A 23,204-nucleotide genomic window follows, 5' to 3' on the forward strand; every position below is an offset into this window, starting at 1 on the left:
ATAAACAAAAGTCAGACGTGTGAAATACAGACGTAAAAAAAGATTAAAATACACAAAAAAAATCCCCCATCACCAAATATTTGATGGGGAAAATGCAGGAAGAAAAGACGGAAGTAGTGCAAGTTCTGACAGTTCACGAGGGGTGGTGGTGGAGGTGAAGGGGGGAGTTGCAGTTCGTCTTCAGCTGTGTTTACCGCGCGGCTGCGAAGGGAGAAGACAAGGAACAGACGGACCTCACGCTATCAACATACACGTCAAATATCTACTTCTCTTTAAGCTTCTTTATGGCAGTAGTATGTGATTTGCGGCGGAAAATTCGTCGGAGAACGGCCCACAATGGGAAACCAAGAGGCATTTGCACATAGAGGAACCGTAAGGAATTACACCGTGGGCCCTAAGAAAATGCCTCATTTTTGGACGTTTGTTTTCTTCATCTTCTCCCTCCTATGTGATGGGTTCTTTGCGCAAGACGAAAGTAAGTACTTTTGTTTTGGTTATCTGCGCTAGAGTAGACCACAGTTTGTCAGCAGTGATCTAACTTTACAGTTTTGCGGCGGATTTAATCAAGATGTGACAATGAGATAGCTAGCAATTGGCTAACATAAATATACTTTAAATAGGCCTACAAGAAGAGTTGCACACCTTCTAAATCTCATTATTTACAGTTACACCAAGCGTGGGCAATGCCTTGTATAATGCCTTTTCGACCACCGATGCTACCAAAACGAAAACACATTGATAGGCTAGCCTACCTGTTTTCTTTAAAACTCCACTGTTATAACCTGTGAAATCGTGCAACCTCTCAAAGTTAGTAGGCTAGTCTACAGCACACTAATTGGCAAGGAGCTGCCATTCTGCGATTTTCCATAAATCGTGCACGTTTTAGGGAGCCATAAAGATAGTAGGCTATGGACCGAGAGCTGATATTTTCTTCACGAGTTAATGGTTTTGTGTGTTTTTTTTCCTCATACATTTTACATTTTTATCCGAGGTTTCTTTTACTCCTTTATGATGGCATGGCAACAAAAACTTGACCCCTTTACAGTGTGAGTAATCAATGCCACATAGGTCAGTGTCTCAATTTGATATGTATAGACACTAGGGATGTAACGATACACTCAACTCACGACTCGATATGGATCACGATTTTTTGTTCACGATACGATTTTATCACGATTTTTTTTTTATATTGATGCTGTTTGAAGAGGTTGCTCTAAAGAAAATCAAATTGCACCACTCCCTCTCCCTCCAAAGTATTACGTACACCTCTCCTCTTAAAATAAATGGCAGGCCCTACTCTGCCCTGCAAAGCAAAAAGGCAGTAACTATACAGAGTGCAAACTGAAAAAAAAAAAAAACATTTTAAAGTTATGCTGTTGCTTAGCCTTATGGTTGTAGTTAATGTAGCAGTTATTGGAGGTTTATTTATTTTTTTTACTTTACATTAGCTTATTTTTACTTATCAGTCTTCATAACAACTTTAATGTCATGAAAATTATAATAACTAATTTTCGACCAAAAATGCAGTTAGGCCCTACTGCCTTTCTGCTTTGTAGGGCAGTACTGTTATATGCTACATCATTATAGTTGTTCAAGTGCACACACTAAATGGAGAGAATAAAATTCAGACTGTGCCTTTAAATAGGCAACTTTTCCCATCCATCAGCACAATGCTACAGTAAGCCATTTCCACTAAAAAATCAGCTCAATATTATGTGCAAGACTGATGTTTACCAAGCATGCAAACGTGTTAATCTGCACGTATGACGATAGTGCACGTGTTAATGCACTATCGTCATACGTTTTCTCATAGTGACATGGCTATCCCGACATATGTTCTGATGTAGCCTAATGGGGCGCACGGAGGTGACCGGCGGGACAAACGCGAAATTACAAGGTGTTAACTAAACAATTGAGTAGACCTAAGGTCGACAGGCTTTGTGGTTAAAACGATGAAACCAGTAGGTTAGTCTGTCACAGCTAACTTCGTTCAAGCACAGTAGCTTAGACTAGTTTACACGCGCAGAAATTAAAAGTCAATATCAGCATCACAAGATTGCTGTCATTATCGGAAAATCCAGACACGTCAAACTGGACGCGAACGCGTGGCAAAAACAAAACAACTTCATAAATTATGTCTTTTTCAAACCTTGAAAACACCACATTAAAATCCAAGCATTTTCAAGGATTTCAAGCACCCATACGAACCCTGACACACACACTCTAGTTCAAAGTTGTTGCCTACCGTCGTCTTCCCTCGTTCTGTGCCCCGTACCAAGTGACATAAGTCACGTGACTTATCGCGATTCATTTTTTCTATCAACCGGTGCGAATCGTCACGCATTTGTATCGATTTTTATTCGTGTCACGATGCATCGTTACATCCCTAATAGACACTGTTATCTATTGACAGTGTTTTGCTACAGTATCAGCAGTCTGCCCCATATTCTGTAAAATGATAACTTTCCACTTTACCCTGGCAATTCTCATGGTGAGGAGGGCAGTTTCAAGTATTTGGGAATTTGGCCATTGTCGAGGACCAATGTTGTCCTTCTAAGCTTTGACCGTGCTTATGTGTGATATCAAGATAATGATCTATATTACCCTATTAACATGGCGTGAGGTACTGATTGGGGAAGAATTGTGGCATCAAGGATGGCATGGAATCTTTTGGTCAAAGGCCTGTAGAACCGGCTTGGTAATCTCTGTGTTCGATCAACTACCAAATTTAAAACTGTGTTTTATTTTGGAGACAACTAATGTATACAACATGAATATTGGTCTTGTGCACATCTTGAGAGGGTGGATGGATGGAAGAACTGTGTTGAATGAATCCCATGCATGCGGTGAGAGAGACCTCTTATTACAAAGAACTACCCATGACCCTAGGAGAGCTACGGTTGAGCTGTAGGCCTAATGGATGGTCATAACAGGCAGTAACAGTTTCAGAGCTACGGTTGAGCTGTAATGGATGGTCATAACAGGCAGTAACAGTTTCAGAGCAAGGAATTCTGACCTGCAAGGACAAGTCATGAGATGTAAAAAACGTCAGTCTGTTGAAGATCTAATAAATTCCTTGAGGAATACTCATCTTCAAAACCTGGCCCCCTTCTATTAAGACCGGTGTGTTCAAATGGGCGGAGGAGTCGCCTGATCGCCTGATAGGTTAAATGTTGGGTGGTTAGATTACAGGTCTTGCTGGATGAACAACCAAAGCAAAGAAATGTAGAGAATTCCATCGTGTAGCCTCATCATTATAGGCCATTATAATGATACAAGACGTGCAGTATTCCGTTCATTTGTTATGGCCGGTGAGCATGTGACAAGAACAATAGTTCTCAGAGTTGCATGCTACAAACAAGCATTTTTTCACTCGCACAAGACTGCAGAAAAAAATCATAATGGATCAAGTTTGTCCAAGCAGTTGGCATTTGCCACGCATGAGCTGAGCCTTCCGAAAGCGCTGTGTGTTTGGCTTATGATCATGATGTTGCCGTAATCATATTAGCTCGTGAGCTGGTGCTTTTCTTGGTCGTTACAACTGCCTGGATTTGAGAGGTTTGCAAATTCCTTCAGGTTACCCCTGCGTTTCTACTCCACACACACACACACACACACACACACACACACACACACACACACACACACACACAGATTGCACACACACATACAGAGACACACAGTCTGCATTAGTTTGTTCAGGAATTTTCTGCTCAATTTCCTCCCCACACTAGGACTTATAGAGCAAGACAAAAGCACTGTTGTGTCTCACACAAGCTGAGCTCACACTGTTGAGATCCAGTATTGAATTGAAACCATTTTAAAAGCTATCCCTGTCACACATTCGACATTGTGATGAAGTCATTTCTTTTAATATTTAGGTGGGTGAATCTGATCAAGTACCGGTAATTAACGAGTTTCACATCCCCTATCAGCAATAAACGTCCATTTTAAAAAGGAAGTTCTGAGATTCTCTCAAACGAAAGTGTGTCCTAGCTGCCTCCCATCATCCCTCATTTGTATCCCTTTAAAATGTCGCTCATTAATCGTAAGTAAGTAAAATACTTTCTAAAGCACATTTGTACACAGCTTACTCTGACCAAAGTGCAGTCTACCTTGCCTGGAATTTGTCCAGACATCACACTCAAGTGTACCAGATCTAATGCCACTTGAGATGGCTTAATGGCCGCTGCAACACACTCTATGTGAACACACGTTTGACATTTCTGGTGACTGTAGTGGAAACTTCGCATCAATATTCTAGGCCTACAGCAGCTCTTCCCCAGGTTGGGAAACCTCAACCTGTGTCTTTGTGTCTCTTGACAGCCAACATTGAACAGAGTGCATGTCCTGCGGCAGGAAGCAATTAGATCATGATGTGCGTAATATACAATACTCTTATAATTGTACAATGGCAACCACTTTTCTGAACAAATGACTGGGCTGTGGAAAAGTGATGGCCTGACTAATTATGGTGAAAGAGGAAAAGCTGAGTCACCAGTATAAAGCAGAGAGTCTTCTAATGAACGAGAAGGTGTGAAGAGCCTTGACCACATATGTGGTTCAGTAAGCTATGTGTAATCACAGCCACAGAACGGCAGTAGTCATTGCTGAGGTCTGAGGATACCCCAGATTCACTGAGTCAGAATCAACTTCCTGTTTCACCAGTGAGTCCCTGTGAGCAGTTACTCTTGCGACACGCTTTTTTTTAAACAGGTCTCGCACATGACAAAATCAGGGTCAATACCCATGTCATGCCAGAAGACTCAGTGAAAACTCAGAGAATCAGAGAATCTAGGCATCCCAACTTTAGCCTCTTCCCTGTGCTAAGGTCTGGGAAATATTGCCGGTACTGAGAGACTGAGGATCAGCTTCTGCTTCTCTAGCAGAATCTAGCCACCTCACGAATGAGGACAGTACCACTCTATAACACTTGTCTTCTATTTCATTTTTCCCCTTTATTTATTTATGTCTACATTGATATTAATATTGCACATTTAAGTCAGACGACTAAGCATTTTATCACTGCATGCTATATCTTCTATAAATGTATGTGACAAATAAATGCCTTGAATCTGATGTGAAGTATGCATTCTGTATGATAGTATCTTTGCATGTGACTGTATCTTTACAGTTGCTTGACATTGGTCCTCTCTGTCCTCCTCAGATCGCGTGGTGTTCTCCTTCGGAACCTTCCAGAACGTGAGTGTCCCTGAGAACGGGACGGTGCAAGCGGTGGTGTCCAGGATCCCCGTCGACGTCTCCTTCATCACGCTGCAGTTCCACACGCAGCACCGCAACGCTACGCTGTCCTACACCAGGGTAGGAGGACGCGCCGCGCCGCACGTGTCTGTTGCAGGCTAGACGGAGGCTGTTCACACCACCTCCCACACATGCATGCGCTACACAGACACATAGCCGCATCACCTGTGTTTTGTGTGACCAGTGTCTCTCGCTGTTGTGTTGTTTTTCCTGTTGTGATCACAGTTGTGTGAATCTTAGTATCCATTACCTAAAACCTTAAAGTCTTAAAGCCACACAATGAACTTTTCAAAAGCAACGGAAATGATAAACAGTAATGTTGTTGATTTCATATTATTCCATTCTTAATATTCCAGTCCACCACTCTAAATGTTAGTGAGCGCTGTCATTTTTGGCTTTTTCCTGTGTCACCCCAATCAAAACAGCAAAGTACCCTTAACAGTTAAATGCCATTGCTCTTTTATAGCACCCAATCCAGTATTTGATGTACTGTGGAACTAATGGAGGGCTGATATAATGGGTGACCTATTATTAGCCAAATGTCATGAGTTTTACTGTTGCCAAACACCCCCAATATATTTGATTCTGACTCAGAGAGATTGTCCCTTTTTGTGTAATTGTGAAAGGGATGAAGACAAGAGGAAATGAAGTGATCGAGTCTTTTTGAAGCTATTGAGAAATGTAGCGTGTGTGTGTGTGAGAGTGTGTGTGATGAGTTGTAGGGAGGATATGAGCCTGGTAGCACATGGTCAGCCACAGTCTTGTGTAGGGCACATGCTGAGGATGAAAGCCTTTACGCTCCAGGGCACTGCTTCTTGTGATCAGCCATGACGGAAGGTCTTACGTGACTCGGCTCTTTTGTGTGAGGGAGAGGCAGATGTAGGTAGTGTTTACACACACACACACACACACACACACACACACACACACACACACACACACACACACAGGCTCGCTCCCTCAGAAACAGACAGTGGCACAGCTGACCCACTTGTGATGGAGTCTTCTGACGAGGGCTCCGGATGGCAGACTCAGTTAAAGCCGTCATGTGAGGGTGAGATCACAAGTTCCCGCTCAGAGAGGGCAAGAGAACTCAAAGGCTGGTCACGCTCCTGAGAGGGCAACAGAACTCAAAGGCTGGTCATGCTCCTGAGCGGCCACTCTAACGTGAACACAAGCTCTCTGTGTCCACCAGCAGGAATGTGGACTAGCGCTTTATGACCATACCTAGGCTAGCCCACATACTGTATGGTTAGAATGCAAATATGTCAAAATCATGAGAACATTTAGGTTCCCTCCAGACGTATTGGAGCAAACAAAAAAGGCACTGAAAAGGAAAAGAATTTGAGTGGTAGGCCTAATTTCTCTAAATGAGAAACCACACAGAGTATATTTTTTCCTTTTCTGCAGTGCTGTGCTAGTGAGCTGGTTTGTGAAGTAAGCTATTGAAATGCCTGTCTGTTTAAGACTGCTTGAAACAGTGGCTGGCAAGTATAGGTCAGGTGTTGATTTAATAATATTGTTTACACTGGCATAACAGATCAAGTACTGCTGTGTCTGCGCAGGTTCCCTTGCCAGGATTCTCCACCACCGCTGCTGATACAGGCCTGCTGTCCCCGCTCACGCCCATGCAGTCCTCGCTGTCCTGGTTCCTGCTCTCGCCCGACGGAGACACGGTGGCCGGGACCGGCGTCATCCTCCCCTACAGGAGCGGAGGTCAGAGCAGCCCGCGGTCGCTCAGCAACGCCGATTCATCACTAATGACCACGATGCGGTTTCAAATCACGTACCCCTAGGTGTCTCGAGTAGGCAGAAATTCTGTTCAATCAATTAGATCAGAGATTCGCTGATTGAAGTCACTCAGTAGAAATAGCTGATGGAGAGAACGGTTGAAGCTAAAACCTGCTCAGACACCAGTAATCTGAAGCATAACACTACAGCTGCAAATACATACATAGTAGTAGGCTTAGCTGCCATAATGGCTTCAGTATGTGTTGACACATGTGTTTTTCACTCACGTTATTTCACACAGTTGGTAGAAGTTGTGTTGCCTAAAGATATAGGGCTCGGGCACACGCGTTGCGTTCTAGGAATATTGCCGCCATGTTGGTAGCGCACCGAACGTAATTATCCATTCATTCAGATGCAGAAGACAAGAAGCAGAAAATTGATAGTATTAGCGATTCTTTTCCTCTTGCGATCGTGGGTTGCGCTGTTACACCCCACTACACAGCAACATACGACCAAGAAGGCAAACATTAAGTAACAGGAACACACTAACGGGAGTAAATCCATAGTAATCCATAGTAAACTAAGGAGTGAGGCTGCCAGTATGGCTGCCTGCGAAGTTTTCACATCACGACCCCAAGCCCTATTGCTGGTGTATGTGATTTGTTAATCTCTTACAGATTGCTGTTATCATGGAAGTGGTTGCAGCTGAGGTCAGAGGGTAGACCCTTAGTCATGTCCTGCAATCTGAGATCCATTTCTCTTCTTCCGCAGACCCTGTGCCTGGAGCCTGTAACATGGAATTTGCCCTGGACATTGACCCAAACGTCTATGTGCGCTACAACCTCTTTGAGACCATCGTCACTTTCGCTCCAGCAAATGTTGGATATGATCGGTAATGACTTGCAGTTGATATACAAGCTGTAGAGAGAATGTTGCCATGTCAGTTTTGAGTGTGGGAAGCTTTGATTACAGTAGAAGCTCCGGGCCGGGTTTCCCAGATTCGTTAAGAAGCTCTTAAATAATAATAATAATAATAATAATACATTTTATTTATATAGCGACTTTCTAGACACCCAAGGTCGCTTAAGTGCTAAGATCTTCCCAGGAGCATTCTTAGAACATTCTTAGAGCGCCCCTAAGAAGTTCCTAGCACTTAAGAGCTTCTTAACGAATCTGGGAAACCTGGCCCTGAGCTCCAAGTGAATACCGGTAAACTTTGAAAGGATTTCCATATGGCAAACAACAACCAGCAGCTCCTATCTAAAGAGATGGCCTACATTGCAGGTTACACGTGAGTGGTTAAGGCTAGGCCTATCTGTCGTAGGCTGTATCACGTTCTTGTGGTGATTAGGAGGGCGTCGGTGACCAGACTGGTTGGGTTTGTTGGGACAGTTGAGTTTGTAATCTTGTGTGGTGTTACTATAGGTCAGTGAGAGTAAAGCCAAACAAAAACAATGGCAGAGTTCACCTAAGGTCAGTAGTGGAGCCATCCAGCCTGCCTTTCTACAGATGTAGGAACGGGTCATGGGAAAGGGCAGATTAGGGACCGGAATATCCTAAAGAAACAACCAAGGACTACATTTGCTTGCATGAGACTGGCTAATGACATTGGTTTAGTTATGACAAACATAAAGCAAACATAGCAACAGGTCACATGGAATAACTTGATGTCACTCATCATGAGCTGGTGATGGGAATAGCTTGCTAGACAGCTCTGGTAAAATACTACATTTAGCCTCTGGCTGTTTTTGGATTCCTTTCTCCGTTTTTTTAGAGGGTCCAGTCCACCTGAGTGTGACGTGTCCACGGGAGCAGGGACGCGCTGGCGCCTGGTGTACGACATCTACCAGTACTTCCTCCCAGAGAGCGACCTCTCGGAGCAGAGCCTCATTGTGAGCCTGGAGCGCGTGGCCAACGTCCCCAGCCTCAGGGAGCATGGGAAAAAGGTAGGACCCCCGCTCCCACACGTCCCCCAAAGATCGTTACGGGCGTAGCAAGATGCTTCATGAGAAGCCACTTCCTGGAACCCGAATCGCAAGAGGGGGGGGGGCAAAATCCCCCTTTATGCAGAGCTGTTCCATTGAAGTCTATGGGCATGACACACCCCTTTATGCAGAGGAAGTGATCCCCGTTTTGCACCCATAGACATGAGCTACGACAGAGTATCGTGCTCCGCCTTAAGGATCTTTGCAGCCCCTTACCAGCGATGGGTTGGTAGGGCCAATAAAAGAGCCACCTACAGTATATTTAACGCACCAATGGGAACGTTTCACGTTGGGTCATGTGGGTCAGCGCTCCTGAATACCAAAAGACTAAATTATTTTATCACCAAAATGCTGTGGTGGATGTTTTTCGCAAGGTCCCACCAGTTTTAAAATATCTTACTAGCATAGATTTGCTCTACAATGCTCTGACCATTGAATAGCCTGCTGAAATGGCTTTAAATTAAACAAACAATCAAACACCATGTGGGCCAGTAAAATAAGTTTAGTGTGTGTGTCCATCATGACTGTCTTCATCTTTCCTCTAAATATGTCTTACACCCTCCTATGATTTCTTGGGCTTATTTTTGGCCTCCAACCTAAAATGGCTAATAACCGTGCATTTCTATCTCACTGTGTAATTGTAATTGTCATACTTTGTCAGTCGATTTGAAAGGTTTTCCCTCTTTCATTCACGTCTTTATGCCTTCCAGGTTGCTTCTCTTACCTCCAACGACAAAACCGCCATGTCCTTCTCCTCTATCCCGGGTCAAGGGGTCATCTACTCGGTCATCGTGAGGGACCCTGTAAACAACACCTCAGCCTCCTACATTCCAGCACACACGTACGCCTGCAGCTTTGCCTCCAAACTAGACGACTGCAAAACTTTAGGTGAGTCTCTATCACATATCGCAGGTATTTCAGGACCGCAGGGAAACAGTTGCAGAGGAGAGCACATAAACAGTTAAGAATGGCTAAGCGTTGTTTTATGTCACAGATGCATGATTCACTTCCTGATTAGTGTCCTACTGATTTGATCTGAGATCTCCTTTTTTGTGATCAAGTGTACGTTGAGTTCATAAACTGGTTGATGGGGGTGGTGGGGGGTCTGAGATCTCTTGTGGCCTTTTCTGAAAATAATTATTTTGTTTTAACCTTTCCAGGGAAAATATCGACCAAAGTGTTCTTCACCTTTGCCGGCATGGCAGGACTTTTTGTCTGCTTTTTTGGCCACCGTTTCTTCAAGTGTGGTGAGTAGTCCTCTCATTTTTATATTGTTTCATTTTATTTCAAAATGTCTCAGATGTTTTGTTCTAGATCCTTAAATTGAGCCCACTGGTTCTTTCAGTTCATCTACTCTCTATACTGTAGGTGCTGACCATTGTCTGTAGATTATTAATGGGCCTTGTGGTTCGCCAGACAACAATGATTTGTGGTAATTGGGAGCAACAATATGAGGAGTTTGTATGAAATTATGCTACGTACAAAACTCCCCTTTGTCTTTCCCCTTGGGATTGTTTCACTGTTGGTGTCATTGGAGTCACAGTTTTAACCTGATGAAATGTTTTTGCCTTTTGCCTGATGAAATGACCTGCATTCATCACAAATACATTGTTTTGGGGAACCTTTTTAAGGGGCCTCGGTGGAAGTTGTGTTGTGTTGCCAAACTCGGTTGCCTCTTGCATGAAACCAAACTCTGGTATTGCGTGTGAATGAAACCTCTTCTCCCTTTTTCCCCTCCAACAGAGCTGTTCTGCATGGGGTTCGCCTTTTCTGCTTTCTTCTTCTTCGTCCTCATCACTCGGACCACCACACTGGACTATGACAGTAAGTGCTGCCGCGAGATATTTTAGAGGAGCTTCTCTCCTCTCTGATCTGTTTTCAGTGACAATCCTGAATGTGGTCTATTCATTTTACCCTCTTTATAACTGCCAAACGACATCAGTCTTGGTCAGTGGAAGGCCATTGATCTGTCACTTTTTAATTAGAATTCATGTGGTCATGCTTGCCCATTTATGTCTTGTTGCCATAATATTTCCAAAGCAGATTTGAAATGAAATTAGTTGCGCAAACTGGTTTTGCATGCACCCAATCACATTATTTGTCACGGGATGTAGATATTTGTGACCAGAAACATCCAGACATGCTTGTAAATGATTTTTACGATTGTCCCTTTTTGTGACTCCAAAACCCTGACTCCGACTCCCATGTGCAGTTTGGTTGTTTCGTCAGATCTGGGAAAAGGTCAGCACTTTTCGGTTGATACATCCTGACCTGCTTGCAAAGAGCAAATGAGGACTTGCAAAAACCTGTCTCCGCGTGTATTCGATTGTGCGGGCGGGCTCGGAAAAGATCAGATACGCTCTTTCAGTTGCTGCACACAGCTCGTACCCAGATCAATTGCACAGCTGGTGATGCTCATTTCCAAATGCAAGGCCTTCAATCAGATAACAATCTCCTCTGCTCTGCTATTCTGAGCTCAGGCTCCCAAAGATGCCATCTGAACAGTGCGTGTGAAGGAGTCTGGCTGTGTAGACGATGGTAGCAGTATTAGATACGCTGGGCAGATTATCTGGATGTGTTTCTGTTTAAAGTAGGCTGCACAAAATCAGGTATGTGACTAGCAGCCTCAGCTGTGGGGAGTTGGCTGTACGCCACATCAGTAATCCGGCCCAAATTCAAGGCCCAGAGTCTACGCAGATAGTAGTTATGTAACTAAAACTGATCTTGTTTAGTGGTATCAGCGACTAAGTAAATCCTCATCCCCAGTAGTTAGCGGTTCATTTGTGAACATTCAGCCATCCATACTGTACTGTATACTGTGCATGCAGTCATTCAAGTGAGTCCAATTTGGCCTTGTTTGTGAAGGAGCAGGAGGGGATTGGAAGGACCTCCTAATGTGATTTGTTTTTGAGACAAGCCAGGCCAAAAGCCACTGGCGAGGGATGGCAGCAAACCCTCCCCACCATCTCATTGAGAACTTCCTCTGATTTTCCATCTGAAAAGGCTCTCTGAGATTCGGGCGGTTGTGATTGTATCAATGCCCAGTCATTTCCGTAATTCGAATGAGCCTTAAAGACTCGACTGCTTGCACACAGCATGCAAGCACATTTCATTCGTCACAGTTTGATTAGACGCCTCCAGAGATTGTTGCTCAATATTAAACATAAATGTTGCCAAGTTGGTCTTTATCAAAGGAACTATGGACCTGTTGTGTAAGGCAGATGGACATAAATGATTACTAGAGTATTTCAAGTCATAACCAGCATACTGTGTATTATATGGTAAGATACCTGTAAGAACACGGATAAATGAAAGCCTTGGACTGATTAAAAGCATAAAATAATCAAGTTGTTATTCTAGATCACCAATTGAAAGTGAGAACTAATGGTCCATTTCAATATGATTTTACATTCTTACTGACTTTGGTACTCTGATGGACAACATTTGGATCTATTGTTGACAGCATATTCACCCCTCTGTAGCAAATATCCAGTCCTTTTATCTAATATAATTATTGTGATTAAAGGCAGCTATGACGCACACAGAGCTGAACTCCATTTGATCTCTCTCTCTCTCTCTCTCTCTCTCTCTCTCTCTCAGTTCGCCTGGCCCTGGCGGCCCTGATTGGCACGGTGGGCGGTGTGTTCCTGGTGATGTGCTGGTGGCGCTTCGGCTCCGTGATGGCCTGTGTCATGGTGGTGGGACTCCTCCTGGGCTTCCTGCTGGCCTCCACCATTTTCTTCACTCCGCTGGGTAAGAGAGGAAACAGAAGCCCACTCTTCGTTTAGACAAATGCTGCTTAATCGCCAGAAGCTATCCTCTTGTGCAATTACTTATTCCTATATTGAGTGGATTTGTAGATGAGACCTAGGCATTTTAGGATGGAGCCCGAGGCATCTATATTAGGTGAACTAAAGTATTACCACCACAAGTCTGTTGTAGTGAAGAACAAGCATAATTCAAACCTTAAAGGTGCTCTAAGCAATGTTATGCTATGTTATGCAGTTTCTAAGCTAAAACATTTTTTGTTACATACAACAAACATCACCTCACTATCCACTAACTGCCTGTCCCCTGACTACACTATAAAAAAAACGGGGTGCCTGTGGACAGTCCAGGCAACAAAAACAGCCTGGTCCAGCCTGGAGTGGACCATGACACATGAACTGTTCCCTGTTCCGACGAGTTGCACGTTCAGGAGAGTTTCAGTTGCAGGGAAGGGATCTGGAGAGAGGGAGAGGGAGGGAGAGGGAGGGAGAGGGAGGGAGGGAGAGGGAGGGAGGGAGGGGCGAGCTAGCTCTCTGTTTTGTTTGAACGTCAGTAGAAGTGACGTTGCCCAACATCGCTTAGCTCACCTTTATTTTTGCAGATGTTGGGTTTTTAATTGTCACTTGATCAGAAGTCCCTATGATGCTCTCTGATTGATACCACCGATAACAAGCAGAACACAATTCTGCTCTCCACCCACCACGTTGCCTGGGTGCGATTTGATTTGCTTGTTGACTGAGCGAGACAATGGACCGTGGCCCTTAAGTCACATGCACTGTCCCATTCATGGGTCATCTGGTCAGCCTGTTGTAGCTGCTGCATTGTGACCTGTGTGAGTGAGTAGCTGCCACTCAGAGGAGCCTCACTCTGCCCCACCCTGCTCCCCCCACTCTACTAATGACATTACACGGCCCCACTTCAACACTCAAACACACACTACATCAGCTCATGCTACACTTGCCCCCCCCTGCTTGCTATACCGTCATGCCGCTTTGACCCAGATATTATGGTCTGTCACCAAATTGAGATTTTGTACAGTAGTAGAGGAATGCATTCATGCTGCCATGATGGACACGGTGAGAGAATCACTGGGGCCACATTTATTTATTTATTTTTCTGTCTCCTAGGTGACCTGGAGGTGTTCCGCTCTGATGTGGTCTTCTGGGTGACGTTCGGCTGCATCGTGGTCATAGTGCCCATCCTCTTTGTGCGCTGGCCAAGAGAGGTAGCCATCTTGCGCCATTTCAATTCCCTTTTTTTCCCCTCTTGCTTTCAGTTTCTCACGGAAACGAGTTGATGTGCTTTATGAGAGCAAACAGAATAGTGAGTGGATTTGAACGAGCAGCGATTGATTGTGTTTGTTCCGTGCCCCTGTGTTTGTCCCCCCCCCCCCCCCCCCCCCACAGGGTAATATCGTCACGTGTGGGGTGGCGGGCGGCTACGCCGTGGTGCTGGCCGTTAACGCCTACATCTACACCAGCCTGTCCTACATCACCCTGGACATCCTGAAGCGCTTCCTCAACAACAACTTCAGCCGAGCCTTCGTCTCCGTGCCCTTCCAAGACATCGGTGGGTGAAATAATCCCGCAGGAATTCATCTGTTATGGAGGGCCAAAGGCCACGTTCCCACAGACAGTGTGACATTGTGTTTTATTCATGCCGTGATAAAGCAGCCTCACTGTGCTAGGAATGTAGCAGTTTAGCTGCTATTTGTTTGGTAGTGAACATGGTATAGACTGCTAGTAGGTTAACAAAGCGGGTTGTTGGTAACGAGATAAATAAAAAAGAATGTAGACAACTGTGAATCATGTCTTTTAGATGTAAACACTTAACACTGTAACTGTGCATTCAGACTGAAACCGTCAAAAGCGTCAAAATCACTGGTGAAGCTCATAGCGCGATGCTCAACCCAGTTCAGCGCCGAAAGCCAGGACGTCAAACATTCGAACAAACCACAAGCAGCAATCCTGAGAGTTCGACATTCTGATTGGTTTACGCCGAACTGTGTCATAGCTCATTACCGTACAGTTAAGTGAGGCTCAACTTTTGTTTGACGCCCGTGACGCCCATGAAGCCATGCTCTTGACGCTTTTGACGCCAGTAATGCCAACTCTCTATAGAAAATGAATGATTTCCGGCACTCTTGACTCTTGACGGTTTCGGTCTGAATGCACAGTAAGGATTTTGAGTTGACTAAGAGTTTGCGTTCCCCTTGCAGACTTCATCCTGCTGACGGTGTGGGTGGTGCTGGGGGCGTCGGGCGTCGTGCTGCAGCTGTACCGCGAGCGCAGCCGGCCCTTCTTCCCGCCCAGCCCGTACCTGATGTGGCGGCAGGAGCGCGAGCGCCGCAAGACCAACGTGCTGGACCCCAGCCACCACACGCCCTCCTTCCCCGCCCGCTTCCTGTCCCGCGTCCGCCAGCTCACCTGCCGCCCCGAGCCGGCCGGAGAGCGCACGCCGCTCCTGCTGTGACGAGCGCCGGTGTGGGGATAAAAAAACACGTCTGCGTTGTAGCAGCCTGTCCAGTCGTCGGCCCCCTCCAGTCTCTCCTCCACTAGCCTCGGGGCCCTGCTGATGCTGCCCCTGTTTCAGTCCGCAGAGGTCCGAACCAGCCCCTCGGCTCTGGGAAATATGGGCCACGTTCAAGATGGTGCTGATAGTCCGTCTCCTTCTGTGTAGAGAAAGGGATGAAGATGAGGACCCATGTTTGTACCGCAGAATCTGCTCCAGACAAACTTGTACCCGGCCCCGTGTGTTCCTGTGTCACAGGCCACAGACAAGACTCAGAGTGGAAGAAAAACCTCAACAACAACAAGTCGGCAGGAAGTCACAGGCCATTCCTGTGTGCGCTGGAACTTTCGTTTTGACAGTGCGTCGTCGTGTGCTGTGCCGCGTTGGGTTGTCACAACCGAGGTCTGTCCTTCGAGCGGTGCCAAGTTTCGCTGCGCCTCAGCTTGGGTTTCTGGTGCTCTGCCTACTCTGTCTTTTGTACAGGCCTCCAGGGTCATCTTGCAGTCAGCCATCAAATCTGCCTAGGCAGCAGAGTTTGATCTGAGGGCAGCCCTGACAAAAAGCCTGTGCGTCTGCTCTGTTTTAGCGCCATCTAGTGGACACTGCCATGAAACACTTCATCTTGGCACTAGTGCTGGCATTGCAACATGAAGCCACTAGTCCACCATGACTCCAGTTATTGGGAATAGGAGGAGGCATTTTGACACTCTGTCAATCTTAGAACTCGGACTAATTATCTAGCTGGTAATTAATTAACATGTACCCTCAGAGTTTTAAAAAGTGCTGTGTGTATCTGGGGCCCTTCTCTGCCAAAGACGACGGTTGGTTTTGAATTGACAGTACCTTACTTTTTTTAACTAGATGTGGTGAGAGTGAAATGAAAGTCTTGTTAACCAAAACTCCATAGCCACATCACACAGGATGTGTGTGTATATATGGCAGGAGCCAGTGTACGTTTAAGAGAATGTGAGGTGATTAGGTAGTGAAGGCATCATTAATGCAAAAACTAGCCATCAGTATGTACATGAACACGTACATTCATCATGGTACAACAATAGTGATCAGTGTAGCATAAGCAAAACTTCAAAAAGGGTTTCACTTTCTAACAGATGATCACTTGAAATCACAGAAAAAGCCTAGGCTTTTGAATTGAGGTTGTTTTAGTGAAAGGTCAGTATGTTTCTAGTTCACATCACTACTATGCCTAATTTTGTTTCATGATGTGAGGCTTTGAAGGGTCAAAGTTTTCCCCTGTGTGGCACTGTTCAATTGCAATTCACCATGTCCACTGTGACTACCAGTTCTAATGTGTCAAGCACAGGCATTTGACAAATATTTTTTAAAACGTCTGGTGTGATTTTTAATGTTCTGCAGATCCACTTTTTTAAAGCATCATGTTTTTACAAGGCCTTGTGCGCACTATAAAGTGCCGTTATTTTGATGATCGTCATGAATTCTTCTCTCTAGTCTAACAGTATTTTCAAACCAGTAGAGCAAATCCACAATGTTAACCTTTTCAAGGTCTTCAGTAACTCTCAGTAACTTCAGTCCTCTTGAGGAAGTGTGGTGCACTAGACTTGTGGTGTAATCAAAACCCCTGATTTCAGTCTATAGATCGTCATCAAGATCGTTTGCCCTGTGGAGAGGGAGAAACATGTTATTACTACAATACTGAAATCACGCCTGCAAGGTTGTTGCTGCTGGGACTTGATCTATACTCCTTTAGCACTAATGTGTGTAAATGTGCTACTCAGGGATGTGGCCTTCGCTCTCCTCTCTAACGCCTTTAAACAGAGATGTGCTGTCCGGCACAGCTGGACTTTTCTCCCAACAGGATGTGCCACTATGTTTGTGTAACTTGCCACCAGCTCAGGCGTGAAGCCACCTAGTTATCTTCATCAGTCCAAAAAGGAGCTGTAGTCCTGAGTCATAGTACACTGCACCCCACCTACACAGGAACAATTCAGCGTGTATGTTGCATCACGTAAGCCTGCGTACAGTCATACAGTGGTGCGTTTAGTAAATGTTGCACTTTTTAGAACTTTCATGACAAAAAAAAATTGTGAAAAGTAGCAACTCCTTCCCACTTTTTGAAAGGGGCTCCTTAGCTCAAAAGTGCCTTTAACCCCTCTTTCAGTGTTTCCTCACAGTTTGTGTTCACTATTCGTTTGTGCCCCTTAACTTAATAATTTACCACTTATATTGTTTCTTTGCACCTAAATAGATTCTGACAGAGTCTTTAAAGGCATTTCCTGTACGTCAAGCAGTTCTCCGAGTCCCATTCAAAACATAACATTTTTAATGAAGTGTTTTACTTCTTTGTGTCTTTGTAACTTAGCCATTTTACAGTGTTTTTCAATAAAGGTGTAACTGTTTTCTGTATGCATGGGAATTTAATGTTTCTTTTCCTGAGAGTTTGGCACCAAGGAGAACATTCACTGGCACATAGAGCCGCAACATGCTAATATTGACAGATATTCAATGAATCCCCAGCTATTCTGAACTCAATCACTGTGAGTAATTTTTTTAACAAAGAAAAAAACAAAACAGTTCAACATCTGATTCTTGCTTTTTGAAATTGATTATTGTCTGGTTTCTTTACTCTAAATAACTGAGTATCTTCAGTTGAACAACACAAGACACTTGAGCAGATGGTATTGGTCTTTGGGAAGCAATATGTTTCAACTTGTTCTGTCATTTTCTATTTCAAACATCAAATCAATGAATCAAAAAAAATAATGTGAAAATAACTGTTAATTCTATCCTTATGGTTACATTATGACCACACCTTTTAGATTCAATAGCAACATATGGGGCAGGTAGAGCCATCTACAGGACCACTTATACTCAAATACATAATTAAGATGCAATACATTCTAGATGTAGAATCTCAACAATACTACAGTAAATGCTGGTTAACAAGATACTGCTACTACTACTACTACTACTACTAAATACAAATAAGTGAAAAACTGCCTGCACTGATCATATACTGTGGCGCCCCCCTCCCCCCTCTATTCATTGCAAATTGCTTCAGACATCACTTCTATCAGTGTTTACTGTAGTTAAACATTACCTTAATCAAATAACACTGAAGACTAAGACTTGTGATAACATCATCCTAGAAGGCTTTATTGACAAATCAGAACCAAAATTCATTCATTCACAATCAAACAATTAAACAAAAACAAACCAAGCATGGTGCCTGACTAAAGAGCCAAGGAACAGGTCACTGAGAGACATTGTTGCGACTGCACCACCTACCACTCCGATGTCTGTTGTGCGTTTGCTCAGCGAGAGCGATGGGAACTCAAACACAGCACACATGCACACACATTGACTTTACTTATCCTTGGCTCCATAGGTGAATGTTGCAATGGAGGAGGTGATTGTGTCCATGCTGAGATGTGGTATCTGCAAACTAGGCTCCACAACTAGCCTTGCAAAAGACATTTTAAGGCCAGACACTTGTGCAAGGGATACGTGATTGACATCCTGTTCCATGCTTATGTCACATTCTACTGAGCACGTTCTTTGGGATAAACACCCCCCCCCCTCCTCCCATCGCCATCACCACCACCCTGATTCAGCTTGAAGCTGTCCTCCCACTCCACATAACGTAAAAGGCAGTTTGGAGCGCAGCTCTTCTGCAACTCCTAATACTATAGGGAGGAGAACACGGAGGTGGGAAAGATCATGAAATGTGCACAGGGATGGGTGGTATACATTTGTGGAGGTTGGCCGTTGCCATGGCATTGTGCAGTTGACGTGGTAGGGCTTTTTGTGTGTGTGTGTGTGTGAGGGTGGCCAGTCTCCCGGTTCATGGCTGTGGTCAAGGGAGACTGGGAGACTGCGAGGAAGCGCCTCACCACCACCCCCCCCCCCCCCGGCTAAAGTGTCTCAGTAAAAGCGGAACGTCCAGCGGTCCCGGTCCTCTGCGGCCTCCCTCCAGGGGAGAGACTTAGCTCTTCCTCAGGCTGAGGTCGGCGCTGGTCACTAGCGGCGAGAGCGACGTGCTGTCCGAGCCCTCGTCCCTCTTCAGCACCTGGAAGGCCTCGCGGCTGATGCCCAGCAGCTCACGCAGGCCCTGGTTCTCCAGCTGGGCACAAGCACCGGAGAACAAACACACAGTCAGATACACGCAGAGGAGAACGTCGGAGAACACATCAGATGCACACACCAGAGAACGCTGAAAAAGCACATAGTAGGCACACACACACATGCATGTACGCGCACTCATACACACTTCTGTACATACACACACCAGAGAACGCTGAAAAAGCACACAGGCACACACACATGCATGTACGCGCACTCATACACACTACTGTACATACACTACACTAAACACTACACATACACTAAATGCGAGCTTACAGTATGTACACAATGTGGTTTGCTCTAGTGATGCATTTAGCATATCCTGTGAGATGTTTAGTTTCTGTTTTGGTTTTTACAGGCATCATAGCTGAACTTGTGTGTGTGTGAAACGTTCAGAAGATCTCTCCATCGTGACCCGTGCGTCAGTCTGTCTCACCTCCAGCTGTTTAATCCTCTCCTCGTCTTCACACACTTTGCCCTCGTCCACCTCGATGGCCTTCCGCATCACACTGGCCATCTCATTGATCTTGTCTAGGTGAGCCTGCATTTCCTAAGAGAAAAAGGGAGGGGGTGGGATCTTCCATTAGTTTATTGTACACAATGCACATTTACGCAATATTTGAACATGGACTGAATCAGAAGGCAGGCATCCAAACTGAATGTGAAAAAACAGGTTTAGAGAAGGTGAGGTCACGATAGTAAGTGCACCAAAAAGAAAGGAAGAGAACAAGAGCACAATTATGCACAAAATACTTCACATAATGAGTCAGTCAGCACCACAGGGCAAACCAGAAGTGAAAAGGGCACATCATTACAATACTAGGTGTGCTGTGAACTGGAAAGATGAAACCATGACGATAACACACAAAACACAATCATGCTGACAGACCTAATTATTCAGTAAGCAGTTGTTTTAGTCAAAGGAAAGAGCTACCTACAATAATATTTCCCACAAAGGATGATGACACTAACTCTTTCTATGTGATATTCACTAATTGTGCATCTGTCTGATACCGCCTTCTGATTATGGCTATGGTTGAAACAGTAGTATAATTATTCTGCCAGAATGTAACTAGAAGGCATTCTCAAACCTCCTGAGAATAGGAAGCACTTGCTTCCCTAGATCACTTCTGCTATCTGCTCGCGGCACACAATACATTTGGGTGGGAACGAGCGCATCTGCTTTCCATCTTCTCTCATGATATTTTTAACTTGGCTCCAGGGGTGAACTCTGCCTGAATTTCTGGCGAATTTGGATTTCGCCCGGCAGCTCAGGCTGGAAACCTGCAGATCTATCCCCTTGTTCCCTGCCAGAACCTTTGGCTCCAATCAGAAACTAGCCAATCCAAAAGACGCACCGGATCGGTCTGATTGGTTGAAGGACTATCCAAGAGTCATCTGAACGATGCCCACTGATCACGCCTCTTGTGCAATAGAAACAAAGCGCAGCCTCCCCATACTAATGTTCAATCTCAAAAGATTGAGCTTAGTATGGTGATAGCCAGACTACTTTTTAACAGCAGTTGGAACATGAATCTTTCAGGAGCGCTGTATAAGGGCAGAGGCCCAGAGCCACTCACGCTGGTGTGCTGCTCTTTGAGCTGGGTCACAATGGCAGGGTCATCTCTCTTGCTGGCCATCAGCAGCCTGAACACCTGCTCTCTGTATTTACTCATGATCAGCTCCAGAGCCGACTGGTGCTCCTCAAGGGACGTCCTTAATTCTGGGAGAATGAGACAAGTAGAAAAGCTGTTACATTTCACTCGTAATGGATACCATCCTGTTCTATTATTTATTGGGTGCATTGAAAAGTAGCAGCTGGACATCACCAGGCAATTGCCATGAGATCTCAGAGTTCTGGTTAGTTTCATGTATCCACCACTGCCATGGCAAGTTCTTGTCTTTCTACCATCAAATTTTAAACAGTGATTAGCAGCCAACAGATGTTCACATAAACAGAGAGGGTATACACTTACCTTTGTTTTCATGCTGCAATTCTCGGATCTGACGATTTTCCTGTTGGATTCCCATTACTAGAGTGGAGCGAGGCCGATGCCTGGCCACAAGGTTAAGGGCTTCAATCTCTTCCTGATACTATATGAATTCCCAAGCACAGGATACAATTAATATCAGACAGACAAAACAGTGTTGGTTGCAATAAATATCAACCTACTACTCTTCAAATATCTAATATCTTTTAGCATGTTGACAGGCACAACTACGAACTTATTCGTCACCTACCTGTTTCATGGCCTCCACTCGTTTGTTTAGAGAGGTGGTCTGCTCAATTAACACTTCAGCTGCATTGTCATGGTCGCGAAGCCGCTCCACCAGCGATTTGGCATCTGCCAAAACTTTCTCAAGAGTGCACGCCATTCCTGACAAATACAAATAGGCATCAAGCTTATACGTTTGCATTAAACAAACTGCTTTACAGATATGCTATACTTTAGTTATATGATGATGATAATAAACCTGACTATCTTTAGTTAAATCATTAACAAGTCACATATTACAGATTAGGGAGAACAGTCGGATACAAAACAAAATCAACTGTTTGACAAGAACAAAACAGATGGAAGTAATACATCCAAGGAATCGATATGGCCATTACATGACCCAAACATCTACAGGTAGCCTGTAAACTTGCAGCTGTCACTCATGTCAGAACAAGTGGAGCTGTCATTCGAACACCTAATCTTGGCTGTCTCCGCCAGGCCGATTATACCAAGACACCTCGGTGAAAAAAAATGCACCAATAGCAACGCTTACCTTCTCATTTCCAAATGAATATTTGTTACCAGTTATGCTAGCTAACCATTCGAATTTTTTGGCCTTCTAGTAACTGCTATTACTAGCTGCTAAATGACAATCAAGGCGTCAACAACAACTTGGCATGAGATAGTAACGTTAGCTAACTAACATTAGCTTGCTGATTTTGTGCAAACTAAGTGTGACTTGTTAGTAATACTCCTTTAGCTAAACGGTCTTGGGCTGCCTTATCAAGCTTCAATGAACAGTGATGACTTTAGATGCTACTACACCCCAAGGTACCGTTAGTCTTATTAACAAACTACTCAGCCAAGCTAGCTAACAACCTGTTCTTAGCCACATAATAACTAGCTAACGTTAGCTAACGTTAGCTTGCCTGTTATAACTGTAGACGTCAACTTTACACCTTCGCCAACCTAAGACCGTCTTGTGAGCTGTTCTTATGGATGTGCAGAACACTAAAAAAGGATGTTCTCAAAAGTATGCTCTCAAATGAACTTACCTTCAATACATCAAACACAATTGTAGAATTAATTGTTTCCCAGCAAAGATAAGATTCATGTACCCAACTCTTCCTGTTGTTACTGCTGTAGACGTCATTCTACGAAGAGCATGATGGGAAACGTCATTCAAATTGAAGGAGCTCCATGTATGGGGCAAATAGGCTTATTATTGTAGGAAATTTGTCATGATACACATAAACACAATATAGGTATTACATATATTTACTAAGTGACATGACATTTTGACAGGGAAATAATTTCATGTGAAATGTAAGTACCTGAACTTACACAAGGTGGAGCTATTGTAAATAACCTACAACATTCTGGATGCACAGCACAACGTCTCTGTAACTCCTTTTATTATCGGCAATGGTAACTGTGTGTGTTGTGGGGTATGTAGACATATGAAACAATAAAGAACAGTTGTATTGTCACAGTATCCCTATTGGCAAACTCAATGGCAATTGAGAAAAGGAGTAAGCAAAATATGAATAAATAAAATATGTAGTGTTTAGTGAGTTGTTATCAATAATATTCAGAGCCTGAGTCATCTAAATTACCATGGACATTG

At 44.4% G+C, this 23,204-nt stretch overlaps 2 protein-coding genes across 3 annotated transcripts; one reads left to right on the plus strand and one right to left on the minus strand.

Moving 5' to 3' along the window:
- The first annotated feature begins 153 nt into the window (after window positions 1–153).
- On the plus strand, window positions 154–17,639 carry tm7sf3 (transmembrane 7 superfamily member 3). The gene is made up of 12 exons (XM_062517568.1): window positions 154–475; window positions 5,168–5,322; window positions 6,828–6,978; window positions 7,765–7,885; window positions 8,768–8,939; window positions 9,689–9,866; window positions 10,139–10,225; window positions 10,722–10,802; window positions 12,579–12,731; window positions 13,874–13,971; window positions 14,153–14,315; window positions 14,965–17,639. Exons 1-12 carry the CDS (start codon window positions 337–339, stop codon window positions 15,216–15,218), a joined length of 1,752 nt encoding a protein of 583 aa, XP_062373552.1. The 5' UTR covers window positions 154–336; the 3' UTR covers window positions 15,219–17,639.
- Window positions 17,640–18,368: 729 nt separating this feature from the next.
- fgfr1op2 (FGFR1 oncogene partner 2) lies at window positions 18,369–22,730 on the minus strand. Of its 2 annotated transcripts, none has more exons than XM_062517571.1 (6): window positions 22,633–22,730; window positions 21,600–21,736; window positions 21,335–21,452; window positions 20,939–21,081; window positions 19,795–19,899; window positions 18,369–19,356 (listed from the first exon to the last, which is right to left on the minus strand). In XM_062517571.1, the coding sequence occupies exons 2-6, from the start codon at window positions 21,732–21,734 to the stop codon at window positions 19,219–19,221; spliced, it is 639 nt and encodes a 212-aa protein (XP_062373555.1). In that variant the 5' UTR covers window positions 21,735–21,736; window positions 22,633–22,730; the 3' UTR covers window positions 18,369–19,218. The 2 variants fall into 2 exon arrangements, with proteins under 2 accessions (XP_062373555.1, XP_062373553.1); XM_062517569.1 differs by having other exon boundaries at window positions 19,795–19,908.
- Between the last annotated feature and the right edge of the window lie 474 nt (window positions 22,731–23,204).

The sequence above is a fragment of the Sardina pilchardus genome, chromosome 17, assembly GCF_963854185.1.
Source record: "Sardina pilchardus chromosome 17, fSarPil1.1, whole genome shotgun sequence".
NCBI classification, from domain to species: Eukaryota; Metazoa; Chordata; class Actinopteri; order Clupeiformes; family Clupeidae; genus Sardina; species Sardina pilchardus.